Consider the following 15,948-nt stretch of genomic DNA (forward strand, 5'->3'; position numbering starts at 1 on the left):
TCAAGACAAGATGCCCATACTCTCAAGATATGGGGTTTATGATTTTTGGTGTTTCATTGGGTTATGACATTTATTATTATGTGGTGGGTGTTGGTTGCAACTTGTTTGTGAATATAATAAAAAAGAGGTTAGATATTGTAGGATACGAAGGTAGATTATTAAACCTACTTTCAATTTAAATAAACAACAATAGTTCTAAATGAATTAGATTGGTATGTATTTTTGTATATTGAAACAATCTTAAGGTTACTTTTATTATACTGTATACATGTTTATACTTTATTTTAAGATATATTTATATTGTCACAAATTTGATGTTATCAGCCTTACAATGTATATTCGTTTTTATTTTTGTTTAAGAAAACAAAATGAGCTATAAAGCTCATACCTATATAGCTTGTATATTTATGCAATGTAAAGTTGCAGTCATTAAATGTTATATAGGTTAATAAAGAAATACAGGTTAATGGTCACCCATAACTGTCAAACTTATAGTCATATTAGTTAGATTTTACCAGTATACAGAGATATACTACAGATAAGAAGACAATTTAAACACTTCAAATACATACAGAACATGGCATTTGTAGTGTTTTAATAACTTGGTTTTTGAATGTCATGAGATGCATCTGCTCTTAGCATCAACAATCTAATTATAAGGGGATGATGGCATTAAAGAATCTCCATGTGTAGTTACTTTCTTTGTGGCATACAATAGACATTAGGGCAAGAAAATGCCAGTGATTCAAGTGTTGTCAACATGCTCTCTGAACTAGACAAGAAAGATACTGACATGTGAATGCCAAAATTTGCCAAGACAGTGTAGTACAGTGCTTCAAAACTTCCTGTTTCTGAAAAAGGTCTGTCTGAAATTCTAGCCCCGTAGCCCAAATATGGATGCCCTAATGTTGGAGGGGAACCTTGGGTGACTGTCTTGGGATCCATCAGTTTCTGCCACTTCCCAAAATTCTTGCAAGTTACTTGTGTGCACTTTTGGTTTACTCATGTAATATTTCCTATTTTGGGTGTTTGACTGTGTTAAACTCTATCAGTTACAATTACATTTTCATTAATCATGATAAAAGGCATATTAAGTACAAACTTTTAATCTCTTCAGGAGTGAAGAGCTAGTGGAATAATCTCTATGAATTTGTCAATTATTTAGGGACTGGACACTAAGAATATATATTTTTACTTGACAATTGCTCTTGTTGTATGTAGTCTCATGAGTTAAAGTTGATACCTGTTGTGATCTAGCTGCCCTCACTCCCCCTGACTGACAGTGGACCATCCTTGTGGTCTGTAATTGACAAGGATGTTCGTGTTATGTATGGCCAGTAGTTTTCCACAGAGGCAGTAGAGGTATGAAAGGGTTGAGCTCAGGAAAAAATAAAGGTTGATATTCTTCTACCTGAAAAGAAGCCTCTGTGTCTCAATCCTGGCACCCCCCCACCCCCCCCACCCTCCCCCACCCCGACCAGTCTCAGCTATCCAGGCCCTGCTGGCAACAGCAAGTGAAGGTCCCACCGAGATCTGAAAAATTCGTGAACAGGGTCGCTCCAGCTGCCAGCTAAACTGAGTAGCATATTGGGAAAGGTAATGTGTTTTTTATTCATCCCCAGAGATACTCTGAGGGACACCCTCCAGAAGACTAGAGAGTATAAAAAAGAGGCGAGAGGGTGAGTTGAAAGGCCTCAAAAAGTAACTGAAACACTTAAAACAACAAGGCACGGAAGTGACAAGGAAAACAGCAGAAGATTTCATACAAACAATAGCTCAAATGATGCTGATTTGATCTAAAAACCACAAAATCATTTTGGACTATACTCTGAAAACATACATAGTTTCTTCGAATTTTAAGTAACATGTGGAAGGCAAAATAAATTATTTATTTACGTGATGGAGAGTGTGTTCAGGGCTCAAGCATGTCAATAACTACTCTACTACAGAGTTTGAAGTCAGCCTTAAAACTATATTTTTTGAAGATATTGATAATTTTAATAATAAATGCACACTTCCTATGCACTGTCTTCTGGAAATCCTGAGGAGGGAAACCACAACTGCATCAGGCAAACAATGGACCTGGTGTGGAGCGCAAGGACAGCAGGAATACAGAGGATCAACTCAGGGTAAGATCCTTCCAACACAACAGCTCATTAGTCTGCAGGCTAAATGTCCTGTAACCTAACAGTCAAGGGTTCATGTCTTCATCAGGCGTTGACCCTTCCCAACAGGTCAACATGCTCACTCCCATTTGAACACAACTCTCAAGTACCAGCACACACAAGAAGAACTTGTTTTCCAGTGATGCAAGAACTAAGAACTTGCATCCATAGCTAGTTCTTCCCACTAATTATACCTACAGCTCACAGAGGGACTTTTAATGGACAAGCATGACCCATCAAAAGTCAGACCAAGGGCTGACAAGATGGCTCAGTAAGAAAGGCTTTTTGTCACCAAGACAAACTGCTTTGATCTTTGAGGAACAGGAGGAAAGAGCCAACTCCCCTCTCCCAGTCTGTCCCTGACCTCTACATGAGCACTGTGGGGGCATGTGCAAAGGTATACACAGGGAGGAGGGGCAGGGAGGGAAGGAAGGAGAGATGGAGGGAGGGAGCAAGCAGTCTGCAGCACAGTTGCAACTGCTCCCAGTTTAGTTCAGCTGGCGGATGAGCTGATTGATACGTTCACCCCGATAGCCAGGAGAGCCCATCTCCTTGAGGAACCTCACTCTATTCTTGGAGGCATGGCAGGCCACAGAGAGGTGGAACGGGCACAGGAATGAAGAGATCACCCTGAAATGCTTCCCCGGGAAGCAATTTCATGGATGAGGTCTTCCAGGTAAATGACACCAAATCTCCCCAGGTTCTCGTCAATCATGGTGTTGTCGGTCAGAGGGACAGTCTTATTGTTAACCTTCGCTTGTCCACGTTTCAAGATGAGTTCCCAGACAGACTTCAGATTTGGAAATCCCCAGGTCACATAAGGCTCCACTGTGCGCAGCATTCTTACACTCTGAGGGGTGACATTGATAAAGACACCACTGAACAGTTTCCTCAGACGAAGTTTTGCTATGGTGTCCTGTACCAATGAACTCACTCCTTCTATCCTTTCCATGCGAATGACGAAGGCCAGGGAACGCTTATCAGGCACTTCCAATGCACGAGGCTTCACCTCTAGTCGCCCGACTCGCACCACGTCATGCTTCTGCCGCCAGGAATCATGCAGGAATGATTCCAGTCGCTTAAACCTGAATTGTTTTGATTTTCCCTCCCTCTTTGCCAAAAGTGCCTGCTTTGCCTGGGTGGCTTTGAGAGCCTGATAAGCCTTCCTCTTCTTCAGGAGATTTTTCTGGAACTAAAGGGATCTTTTTTCTTTCTCCATCCTTCGCCATCTTTCCCTAAATCTATATTTTTAGAATACATGTTGCCATGGATGAAGTATTTGGTTACTTAGGGAGTATTTGTCTACTAGCAATATTCCAGCGGATAGCATAGTTGGACAGATACAGAAAAGGATATTGATAAAGATATGAAGGTAAAAATAGAAGAATTTTGGCCTATATGTGGAGATATTTTTGAAAAATTAGCAGGTGCTATAGAGATGGATACAATAAATGCATACATGTGTGAAATTGTCAAAATTTAAATACATACAAGATAAAAAAGACTGAAATAAAGAATGATGCTAAGATGTTAAGCACAAAAGGTACAAGAAAAGAATTTTCTTCCATGTATTGAGGTTTTTCAGGGATTTTTCTGGCATTGAACAATTTAATGTAGGTATTAGCCTGAGAAAAGTTTGCCTAAAAATTATGTTTTGCCACTTGAATAATCTATGATATTGTTTATTTATATATTAATATGTATTACACATTTTTGATGATTTTCTTAGCCTCCACACATTAAATGCCAAACAATGTCTTCAGCTGAATTTGGTAATTCCAGTGTTGATGAGAACATCCACAAACAGGTTACTCTTCCTTATGATAAAAGATCTGCAAACAGGAAGATGGATGGAACCAACACCCTTGTTGGCAAAGTTGAGGAGGGGTTGTATGTGTCTTTTTTCCAGGAGTTGATAAAAATATTTGGGTTCCAGAGTGGTGCGTATGGCTGGAGACCATGGATAGAGAACATGAGGCGCCTTCAGCTTCAGGTGATGACTCTGGTAACAACAACGGAATCATGGGAGATTGGGAGTCTGGTGAGAAGCCCCCCACTTTTAATGCCAGTTAGTAAAAATAACCTCCACTTTACATCACTTTTTCTAACCTTTCATTGGTGAAGGAATGTTCCTTTCATTATGGATGTTTATTATTGCATAATGCTTCTATTGCAGACTTTACTAATAATCATAATCATAGTAGGGTGATAGCATTTAGAAATATACTGCATCTCATCCTGAAAGAGGATTTGACCTATGGTCCCAAGTCTGCTCCTTGGTGTTTGGGATGCTGACAGAGATTTTAATCTTCACCCCGCAGTTATGAGGGGAGAATGCATCACTCAAGAGTCTGATTTGTTAAAAGATAGGAAAGAAATGTGGTAGTGTGTTCATAGGCCTGCAATGAAAATTTCCACCTTTCCTGGATATAAAAGATAAATTATACTGTTAGACACATTATGACTATTTGATCCTCTGCTTGTGGTCCTGCCCCATTTTTCTTTCTATTGTGGAATGGCACTTTGGAGGGCAATATTCTTAATTGTTCTTCCAGGATCTGCAAGCTGAGTCATTGCTAGAATGATTCTGACAGAGCCTTGGTTGTTCGAATGCATGTTGTGATTCCTCTGCTGGTGCTGGAATCTCAAGAACGTCAGGAAATTATCCTTTATCGACAGCCTGTGAGACTTTGGGATAACAGCTGCAATTATTGCTGCTATTGCTGTCATTGCCACTGTGGCTACAGTTGCTGGAGTTGCCATTTTACAGATGGTTGTGACTGCAGACACTGTGCTGTCAGTGGAGGTTGGAGGGGCCCTGCGGACATGGAGTGCTCTGCACTCTCAAATTGGATTTGGACTTTTGAATTTGGACTGATGGACTGCGCTTTTGCAGGAGCGGGTGCATTCTCTTTGGCTCCTGTGGTGGGTGTCTTGTTCTCATTCTTGTAGTGCAGCTTGCATTGCACCTGCTAATGTTGTGGGTGCTTCTGATGTGATTGAACAGTTGAATGCATGTTTGGATGGCCCTTGGAATTCCTCCTCTTTGAATTTTACACTGCAGCCAGCTCATCATATTGTTAGTATTAATAGCACATGGATCCCTGCTGTGTCTGGATCCAGGTGGTGGATTGCCATGGCCCAGCTTGGGGGCTGAGTCTAGCCATTGTCTGGAATGCTCTCATTAGCGCTGATATTGCTATTGCGTTTTCTGTTTTTTGGATTCTCTGCTTCTTTATGTGGCAATCCCACATACAGCACACTTTAACTCAACAAGTGTTGCTCTGTCTGTCTTCCAGCAATCAGGAAGCAACCCAAGTCTGGCTGCACATACTGCAGACATCATGAGGGATGCCTATGTCCTGGTGTAGAGAGCTCACCTAAGGCAGAGATTAAGGCCTCATGTAGACGGGTAAGAGTCTCTATCTGGGGAATTCCTAAGACAGGGGCTCTAATAATTTTAAAATAAAAAGGGGGAATTTTTCAATTTGGTCTCTTGAGGATAGGCCTTTGCACCCCCATTTGATATTTTGCACTCTTGTGGTTGGTTGAAAACAGGAACAAAAACAGGAACAATCTTTTGTTTTCAGCAATGTTTTAAGGATGTTTACCCCTAAGCCCTGTGAGTTATGGTGATGAGCTTCCTGCTTTTGCTGGCTCAGTCTCCTCTTCTGAGGGCTTTATTCACTGTGTGAGAAAGTGGAATAAATGCTCATCTGCAGAACCTGAAGTTGTGTTGTGTGTTAATCCTGATGTCCCTCACTCAGAAGAACTACAGGTGCTGTGCTGTCATGGCAGTCCAGGTATATGATATTTATAAAAAATCAAGGGAGATGAAAACAATGAACATCTGTTTCCTAAGACACCATTGCATTTATAAGACCATTAAAGTCAGAGAAAAAATTGAGCTGACTGTCTCAATCTCCATCCATCGCCGGGTGAAGGTTCCCTCTGATCCTGCCTTCCTTGCTCACATTCTCCCTCCTTCTGTTTCTGAATGGAGATAGAGATGGAGACCCACATTGGAGCACTGAACTGAGCCCCCAAGGACCAAATGAGGAGCAGAAAGAGGAAGAACATGAAAAAGGAAGTCAGGACTGCAAGTGGTGTGTTCACCCACTGATACAAGGGCACTGATCGAATGAGAGCTCACCAAGGCCAGCTGAACTGGGACTGAACGAACATGTGATCAAACTGGATTCTCTAAATGTGACTGACATGGGGGCTGATTGAGAAGCCATTGACAATGGCACTGGGTCTTCTTTCGTCTGCATGTACTGGCCTTTTGAGATCCTAGTCTGTTTGGATGCTCACCTTCCTAGACATGGAGGAAGGGGGGAAGAACTTGAACTTCCCACAGGGCAGGAAACCCTGACTGCTTTTAGGGCTGGAGAGGGAGGAGGAGTGGGGGGAGTGGGAGGGTATTGGGAGGAGTGGCGGAAGTGGAAACTTTTATAAATTAATAAAAAAATAAAAAATAAAAGGTATAGCTGTATGAAAGGATTAATAACTGCCATAGGTGTGGTCCAAGGCCCCAGATTTCACTTACTCATGCTCCAAATAAGAAACAAGAAAGAGAAATTGCATGCTAAATATTTTATTAGAGTGTTTGAAGGTTCACTTGCAGCATCACTGTTCCATTAAAATACCATTAAGGGAATCTGTCTTCTAATCCTCCTGCAATAAATAAATAAATAAATAAATAAATAAATAAAGTAAGTCAGGGAGAAGCAAGTCTTATCATGTATCCAACATTTCTTGACATATCTCTTACCTTTTTTGGATATCTAACTCTGAATTAAGGCACTTTATGGAAATTGAATTTAAATCACATCTATCAAAAAACATTAAGTTACAGAGGACTTTTAAGTTGTAAATGTATAAGAAATCTATTCATGTAGGTAGACATTGGTGACATCTAGAGTTTGTGACTTGAGTAAAGAAAAAAGTAACTGATTACCTCTGCCCTGTTGAAGAACCTTATCACACTATGGAGAAAATTTCTACAGTTACTTGCCTGTTCCTCACTTCCTTGCTCAGGTGGGCCTTGTTGATTTCCAGGTTTAGGAGGGCGATTTTGCTGTGGGCCTCCTTGTTGTTGTGGGCCTTGTTGGTTTCCTTGTTGAGGAGGGCGATTTTGCTGCTGGTCTCCCTGCTGTTGTGGGCCTTGTTGGTTTCCTTGTTGAGGAGGGCGATTTTGCTGCTGGCCTCCCTGTTGTTGTGGGCCTTGTTGGTTTCCTTGTTGAGGAGGGCGATTTTGCTGCTGGCCTCCCTGCTGTTGTGGGCCTTGTTGGTTTCCTTGTTGAGGAGGGCGATTTTGCTGCTGGCCTCCCTGTTGTTGTGGGCCTTGTTGGTTTCCTTGTTGAGGAGGGCGATTTTGCTGCTGGCCTCCCTGTTGTTGTGGGCCTTGTTGGTTTCCTTGTTGAGGAGAGCCCTTTTGTTGCTGGCCTCCCTGCTGGGGTGGGCCTTGTTGGTTTCCAGGTCTAGGAGGGCGATTTTGCTGCTGGCCTCCCTGTTGTTGTGGGCCTTGTTGGTTTCCTTGTTGAGGAGAGCCCTTTTGTTGCTGGCCTCCCTGCTGGGGTGGGCCTTGTTGGTTTCCAGGTCTAGGAGGGCGATTTTGCTGTGCACCTCCCTGCTGGGGTGGGCCTTGTTGGTTTCCAGGTTTAGGAGGGCGAGGATGCTGTGGTGGTCCCTGTGGTGGTCCCTCTGGATTATTTCCATCTTCTTCACTGCCCTCACCATCATCATCACCATCTTCATCATCATCATCAGAAGCAGAAGGTCTTGGTGGGAATTGTCCAGGAGGGGGTTTCTGAAGCTGTTGACCATTGCCCTCATTTTGCTGCTCTTCCCCTGTATGGGAATAAATCAATGTAGATGGAGATTAAACTTCTCTTTCTCCAAGGCTACCCTTCCTAAATTGATGTCTCTGTTTCTTCTTGAAACATAATTTTTAAACATAGACAAAACTGTCTTATGTTTCAACCATTTGGACAAATATTTGTTCTTAAATTTGGTGTATTAAAGGTGATTTTCGGTTTCTTACAATTTTCACACCAAAATGATAAAACGGGAAGGACGTTCCACTGATATGAGCTAGAATTAGTCACAGTAGCCATATTTAGCAGCAGTGCCCTATTCTTAAATATATCATGGTGTTCAGGGTTCTATAACCATGTGTAGAGCACAAAAGAAATGTTTGAAATAGATTATAAGTTGTTCTTTTCGCTTTCATGCTTTATGTGCTATTCCTTCGCGGTGCCTTTAAGGACTAACCACGCCCATCCCAGCCACTTCTGACCTCCTCGCTGCCATCTTAATACTCTCTCTCTCTCTCTCTCTGTCCCCTGTCTCCTGGTGTATACACATATGTCTCTGTCTCTCCCTATGTTTCTCTCTATGTCTCTCTGTTTTCCTTTTCTCTAAGTAATAAATGTTTAGCTTTATGTATAGACTTATGTCCATTTATTCTGCCGTCCACCGCATCCAGCCGCCTGACTCTGCCGCTCGCCCGGGGACCGTGCCCTGCTCTGGCGGCAGCCTCTGCCTGGCTCGCAGGCCCCTAGGGGCATCCCAACCCATCATATCTTTTTAAAGAACAATAATATGTGTTACTCAACTGTGGATACAGAGCTGAGTGAGAAAAAAGCAGTTTTTAAAAATGAGGGAGCATGGGATCTGTGAAATTTTGTTTGTAGTGTGCAAGCATATATTTCTTCTTAGAAATCCAGATGAGAGAAGATTTCTTTGAACAACCCATTGATCTATGGGGGATTTTACACAAGGACATTTCATATACTCATCACATGCAAGCCATTGCTCAATCTGTGGAAGACACTAAATGTTTTTTGCATAAAAGTCTGGCACCATACTCTTCCTGTGTATTTCCTTCTCTTGGTTCTAGATACAATGTGGGGAAGTTTTCCTACATATCTTAGGGGAAAGCGTCACATATTAATTTCATTAACCAACAAAATGACGAGATATTTCAGAACTAAATAATTAAAAAGTAAAGGGTGCATCGAAGTTCAATAGAGGATAGATCAAGCTTTACCTAAGAGCTCAGAAGAAGAGGCTTCAAAGATGCTTGCTAGAAAATAAGCATAAAATAAGTGGAAGTTACTTATAACATTTTCCAACTGCACAATACAGATAAGTTTCAACTACATCTTCTTTCCGACTAAGTAGAATTTTATTCTTGGGTAATGTTTGTGGCACTACTGCCCCAGTAGTTTCTGTTATCAGTAGTAACCAGTTTTTTGTTCCTTGTTAACCCTGCCAAGATATCCAGATATTCTTCATTTTAATTGGGGATTCCAGTCTCATAGCTTTACATTTTTTTTTTGCTTTTCTTCATGATCTTCATTTCTTAAATGATATATCACCAGGCATTTCATGAATGGAAATAAAAGTAAACATTGTTTTAAATACTATGTATAGTTCCTTGAGTAGTGTATGTTTTTCATTAAAACACATAAGTACGTTCAGTAATTTATCTCATTGGTTAAAAGTGCTTATCTGATGACTTTTTAATTAAAGCTATTGGAATCACACTACAGAAATAGAAGTTTTGGTGATAGTATGTTGTCCCTTGATTGAAGTGTGAAGAAGTTTGCAAACTCTCTCTCTCTCTCTCTCTCTCTCTCTCTCTCTCTCTCTCTCTCTCTCTCCCTCTCTCTCTCCCTCTCCCTCCCAGTGCATGTTTGTTTCTGTGTGTGTGAGTGTGGTATCTGTGTGTTTGTGCCTCTTTCTACTACTCTCACACACATTTTGCATATTCACATAGACACAGACAGTTGTGTATGCACACAAATGCAAAAAAAACTATTTAAAAATTATTCTCTAGTATTTCTAGCTCATTAGCTCATTGTGTAAGTTCCAAACTTAACATATTTTTTCTTTTCTTAAAACACCCCTGATATATATCTACCTTTTTCATTTTTCTATCTTCTGTACAGCAATGCGAGCATTTTTACTATTGACTTACCATTACACCTTGACAACTGAGTTTCCCTCTGTCAATTGATCATGCCCCCATTCATCATCTAACACACAAAAACATCTTCTCACTAATGCACTCATGTTACATTGCTATAAAAGTCATTTCTTAAATTATGCTATAAGCAAAGTCCAATGTCTATTGCAAAATGATAATATGAACATTTGAATATTTGTTCTCCTACACTGTTCCTCAGTTTCTTATTCGTCTTTTAATGTTCCTCAGAGGCCTGAACTTCATGTGCTGACCAATTCCCATTTCACTCTACCACTCTCAGTCCCTCTTCATACCTGCATTTGCTCTCTGAGCTGAGCTCAGGGCCAACAAGGCTGCAGTGAGCAGGACCACCAGCATCTTGGAGGAGGCTCTGGAGTTGCTTCCCAGTTTGTTCTGGGAGAAGCAAAGCCAGAGACTTTATAAGAAAGGCAGAACAAAGGCACTTTTCAGGTCCTTACTGATGACCTGACCTGACAGAATGGAACATCTTGCATCCCTGACTTTTGTTTGGGACTTTAGCCACACAGGATACAGTGGGGAGGAGGTTGCATTACCTCAGTTAAATGCTACAACATGATATTTGGACAGCAATGTTGAAGTGATGCAGGCAAAGTCCAGATATTAGAAGTGATGTACGCTATTGTTTGAGCTCTAGTTTGATATAACTATGACTCTAAACATGACAGTTGTGATTGAGAGTGAATTTGCTTCAATACACTGTTGTATAGCTTTGCCTCTATTCTCACTATCATTGAGGCTAACGATGGATAGCATCTGCTATTGCATGAAACTTCCATTCATGTTGTTACACACATGTGTAACCATGTATATAATCCCAAATTAAGAGTTTTGTTTAGTTCTGCAGGGAGTTAGAACACCAAGCATGGATGCTGAGTAACAGGTACAACCAAGAATAACAGCCTGTTTGAACCCTAAAAGGCTGCCCAGAATTCTCCAGATTTGGTTCAAATTAGACTAACTAAAAGATTTTTCATCTGTTCTTCTTGTCCCTCTGTGTTAGAGAAAGAATAGTGGCAGTTGAGAGTCCATGCAACTGTAGGACTAGGCAGTCTTTGTCTACTGAGTTTCCACATGATCCATGAATGCGGAGGTGTTTGGAAAACGACTTCACTGCAACGTTTGTAATTAGATGATCCTTCATCCATGTGGAACACTTTACTGTTCTGTGCATATCAATGTTCTTGATGGTTCATTTTTAAGAGTATCAATACGATCACAGAAACAAACATCACTGAAAAAATTGTCCCTTTCTACAGATAATGGTAAAACTCTGTCATTTAAGCTGGTGAAATTTTTTTACCCCCTAAGGTGATAATACATGTATTGTGAATGGGTAGTATATTTGCCTTTGATAGTTTTCTATGGTTCTATGAACACCAGAGAGATTCTCTCAGGAATAATGGAGTTTTATTTTAAAGACAGGAAACAGCTGACTTCTGTCAATAAGACCCAATGTTTATTGACTGGATAGTTTTCTAGTGTCTTCAGTTACAAGATGGGCAGGTTGGTGATGAGGGGTTCTGACCAGGGCTGGCCTTGGTAGACTTTGTTCTGGGAAAGTCAGAGCAGGAAGAGAGGAGAGCTAGGTATACATGTATATGTGTAGGCAACTGAGGAATTGACTGTTCTGGAAGAAATAAGCCTTATCCTTAGCTATGTGGATCCTGGAATAGAGAAGATGATTTTGCCAAATATCACACAACTTGAGCCCTTTTCTTGACCTTTTTCAGTATTAGTCACTTGTGAATTATATTATTCTTTCATGCAAGCAAAATATCACATAGGAACTTGGCAGAAATAATATAATCTGCAGAGGAGCTGAGGAGGAACACTGTCAGTCATTAATGTTTAAGGTGGGCTAAGCAATACAGACCATGCAACAGGCTATTAGAAACTTGTAGTGGTTGAAAGAGCTGAGATGTGCTATTTCCATATGACACAGATGTAGCTCTTCTGGAGACACTCATAAAGAATATAAATTCATGACATTTCAAAGTAACTTTCTTGTCATGTTTATTACCGAACATGGAACACTATGGAAAATGTGTTGTATATAGCACCAGCACAATGGAAACTCCATTTTTAACTTTTGTAAAGATTCAGTATCGATGTTCAAGGCATGAGTTCAGTTTGTCATTCATTTCACTCTCAACGTCATCTCCTTTGTTCACATTCAAAGTAACCTTTCTTGATGTTTTCTCAAATCATGGTGACTGTTGTAAATGATGTCAGTTGGAGCAGCCTCACAGTTTTAAATTGCATTTCTAGGAAAACTAAGTGTGTTGTACAGAAAATCAAAACAGCCAGCTACTAGTTCTTACATCTACCTCAGTCCAACATGGCAATCTGGCCTCAATGAATACTCTAAATGAGATGGACTGAGAGTTCTCTTGTTCCATCTATTATTTCTCTCTAGCGATGGGATTAAATTAATGCAGCACAACCACCTGGTTTATATGGAAAGCTAGTCTCACTACCGGGATAAAGGTGTGTATCACCACTGCATGCCCTGTAAGGCTGGCCAGGGTGGCTACTTATTCTTTCTTCATCAGTCAAGCTTTATTTACAAAAACACAAATGAAATAACACTACAGTCCTGAAAGTCATCATTTGCTTTTCAAAAACTTTTTCGAAACATAGGGCCTTTTCCAACTGGCTTTGATGTGTTTCTGATGCATTGGATTTACTTTACTGTAAAAAAAAAGTCTTCCTATTAACCAGTCTTTGACTTTTCCTCAATGGCTTTACTTAATTGGACTTTGAGTGTTTGAGAGTGATACTATTGTGTTTGCCTTGGTTATTAAACAGTATGAAAATTGTTTTTTTTCCCAATATCTGTGAGTTGAAATCTCAACAGTATGTGAGGATCTGTGAAAGTATACTTTTCGTTAATTATTTCTAGTTAGGAGAGGTCATACCAGTGAAGACCTTTTGTTGGCACAGTATCACAGATAGGTCAGTGGCTAAAAGCATATTCTGATATTACAGAGGACCTGGGAATGGTTTTCATCACACATGGTGGTTCATGGGTTCATAACACTTTTTATCTCAGTTTTCTCTTTCTCTAGTGTCACCCTGTTTCAGAAGGAGAAACAGCAAATGGAAATTGCATGCCAACTAATATATTCAATCACTTTATGTATTCCATTGGTGGCATTATTCTACTGGCATAATTTTTGAAGGACATTACCTTTTTATTTTTTTGTAGGGCACATGAACAACAGAGAAGCTAGAGAGATGTCACATGTAATTTCAACATATTCTCCTATACTATATTAGCTATTTGTGTAAATAGTATTAGGGTTAATTTTTTTTCCAATGAAACAAATTCAAATTACATCTGTCAGAATATTCTGGTTATTGAAGGAATTCTAGATGGGATTGCTTCAGTTTATGTAACATATGCAAATGGTAAATAATTTTTATATGATATAATTTCTAGTACAAAATGGGACAATATTTTCTGATTAATTCACCTTGAATTAAACCTTCTATGATACATAACCACTGGCATATTTGAACATCTAATTTGGTGGGTACTACCCACTTGCTCAGCTGATTCTTGGTGACAGTATGAAGTGGGTGATTCTGCTGTTGGCCTCCATGCTGGTAGGGCCCTGCTAGGGTCCATGATGAGGAGGAAGGTAACTATAAGAATTGATTCCTTCCTCTGGTGGCCTCTTTTTTAATTTTATCTTCATCAGCAATAGAAGTATTGGTTGCATTTCCTGTTCCAAATGTATAAATAAAATGTCCTGTCTCTTTCTCCTCAATCATACTCATGAATGTTTTGGGTTCTCTGTCAGTCAACCCAGTACTTATCATCTTATACATTTTGCAATATCATTTGCTTCAACTTTCTTGTGTGTGCTTCTTTTGTGTTTTTGGTTTTGGTTTTGCATTTTGTTGTTATTTTTCAAGACAGGGTTTTGGAGACTGTCCATGAACTAGCTCATATGGACAAGGCTGGCCTCAAACACAAAGATATCTATCATAGGAAGGTCACATCTAGTAGTCAAACCTCTTGCTTGTTCCCATCTACTCATCTCTGAAATAATCACACAGAAATCATATTATTTCAATAATGTTTGACCAATGGCTTAAGCATATTTCTGCCTACCTCATATCTTAAATTTACCCATCTCCATTAATCTGTGCATCACCATAAGGCTGTTTATTACTGGGTAAATTTGTGACATCTGTGTATGTCTTGGCTATATGACATCTCACTGACTCTGCCTTCTTTCTCTCAGCATTCAGTTTAGTTTCCCCACCTAGCTTAACTCTACCCCATCAGGTTAAGCCAGTTTCCTTAAAAACCAATGGTATTCACAGCTTAGGTAGGGGAATCTTACATCAGACATCCATTTGCTTTTGCCTCCCACATGCAGGTATTAATGGCATGCCACACTACCACTCAGCTTGGGTTTAATTATATGACTGTTCCCAGTTTGGCCTCAGTATTGTTATACTTCCTGCTATGTTTCACGTGCTTTAAGTAAAGGGATGAGCCACCATAGTTAGTTCTAATCTCAGCTTTGTAGGGGAGTTTCATTTTTATTTAATATCAGTAATTTGCATCAATGTACTCTATGATACAAGCCATTGTTAGGTTGCTAAAGGTTTTCCTATAAACTTTTCTAGCAGCTATTTTATTTATCTATAGGCTTACCTGAACATTCTTATTAACAAACAAAAATAATTGACTCTTCATTGTGTGTGTGTGTGTGTGTGTGTGCCTGTGTGTGTGCCTGTGTGTGTGTGTGTGTGTGTGTGTGTGTGCCTGTGTGCATGCATGCTTATGCCTGTCTAGGTATGGAGAAAATTTGTAGAGAATATGGTTGAATTTAAATCCTTGAAGGACAGTTAATTGTATATGTGAATACAGAACCCCTATTTAGTGTGCTATAATAGTCTTATGCTATGAATATAAGAATTTGGATGCTGGTCATCTGTAGACAAGTATTAAAAATATTAAACAAAGCTTAATTGAATGGTGTACTTTTTATGAATAATGTGAAAATTGCAGAGACACAATGCCTGGTGTTCTTTTCCATACACATCAAAGATGTAATATAAAAGAAGAATAAATAATTACTTGGAAAATATTCTGTGGTTATTTAAAATATAGAGCAATCTTGTCCCATGTGCATTTGTGAAGGCAAAGGGCAGTTCTATGCTTTTGCTATGCTCCTATATGCATTTTATGTGTTCTTGACTCAAAGAACAGTTTGAAGCTTTCAGGAAAGAATAAGAGGACAGAGATAAAGAACAAAGGGATAGCTAGTTAGACTTATTAGAATGTATAGTCTCTAGAACAGGCACCTTCTTGGGGAAGGCAGCCTTTTCCTTGACTTGTTGGAACCTAGAGAAGAAAAGCATACTCTGTGAAATGGTGCAAATATTTTCCCACTTCCTTGAACCTCTCCAGTGTTGTCAATGTATGAAAAAGACCATTTTGTTAATTCCTTCAAAATGTCATTATGTACTCCTGAGGCATAATCCAAACAAGTTATGGAACAGCTCACCTGAAAGACATTTAGTAAAGGTGAGGTTAAATGATAGATAGCATGCCCCAGGCTTTTTGTGACCTAGAAGTTTTTAGGGCTCTTAGTAGTTCAAGTCTGGAATGTATATCTTGTACTTAATAGCCCCAAATGGAATCCACAACTTCTACCTTCTACTTCCCAGTATTTCATAATCATCATCTAATACTCCACAGCGATCCTACACAGATTGAGAGAATGAATAAGATACACAATTTCA

At 39.8% G+C, this 15,948-nt stretch overlaps 1 protein-coding gene and 1 pseudogene across 1 annotated transcript; both read right to left on the reverse strand.

Annotated features, from left to right (window-relative positions):
* Nucleotides 1-2,623: 2,623 nt before the first annotated feature.
* Nucleotides 2,624-3,394, reverse strand: LOC146895313 (large ribosomal subunit protein uL30-like 1 pseudogene; annotated as a pseudogene).
* A 1,276-nt stretch (nt 3,395-4,670) lies between these two features.
* LOC148122560 (uncharacterized) lies at nt 4,671-15,616 on the reverse strand. Its single transcript, XM_087903924.1, has 7 exons — nt 15,606-15,616; nt 10,455-10,540; nt 9,220-9,255; nt 7,554-8,018; nt 7,494-7,511; nt 7,179-7,391; nt 4,671-5,008 (listed from the first exon to the last, which is right to left on the reverse strand). The coding sequence occupies exons 2-7, from the start codon at nt 10,516-10,518 to the stop codon at nt 4,671-4,673; spliced, it is 1,134 nt and encodes a 377-aa protein (XP_087760050.1). The 5' UTR covers nt 10,519-10,540; nt 15,606-15,616.
* Nucleotides 15,617-15,948: the final 332 nt, after the last annotated feature.

Source organism: Myodes glareolus, chromosome 3, assembly GCF_982192425.1.
Source record: "Myodes glareolus chromosome 3, mMyoGla1.1, whole genome shotgun sequence".
Classification (NCBI taxonomy): Eukaryota; Metazoa; Chordata; class Mammalia; order Rodentia; family Cricetidae; genus Myodes; species Myodes glareolus.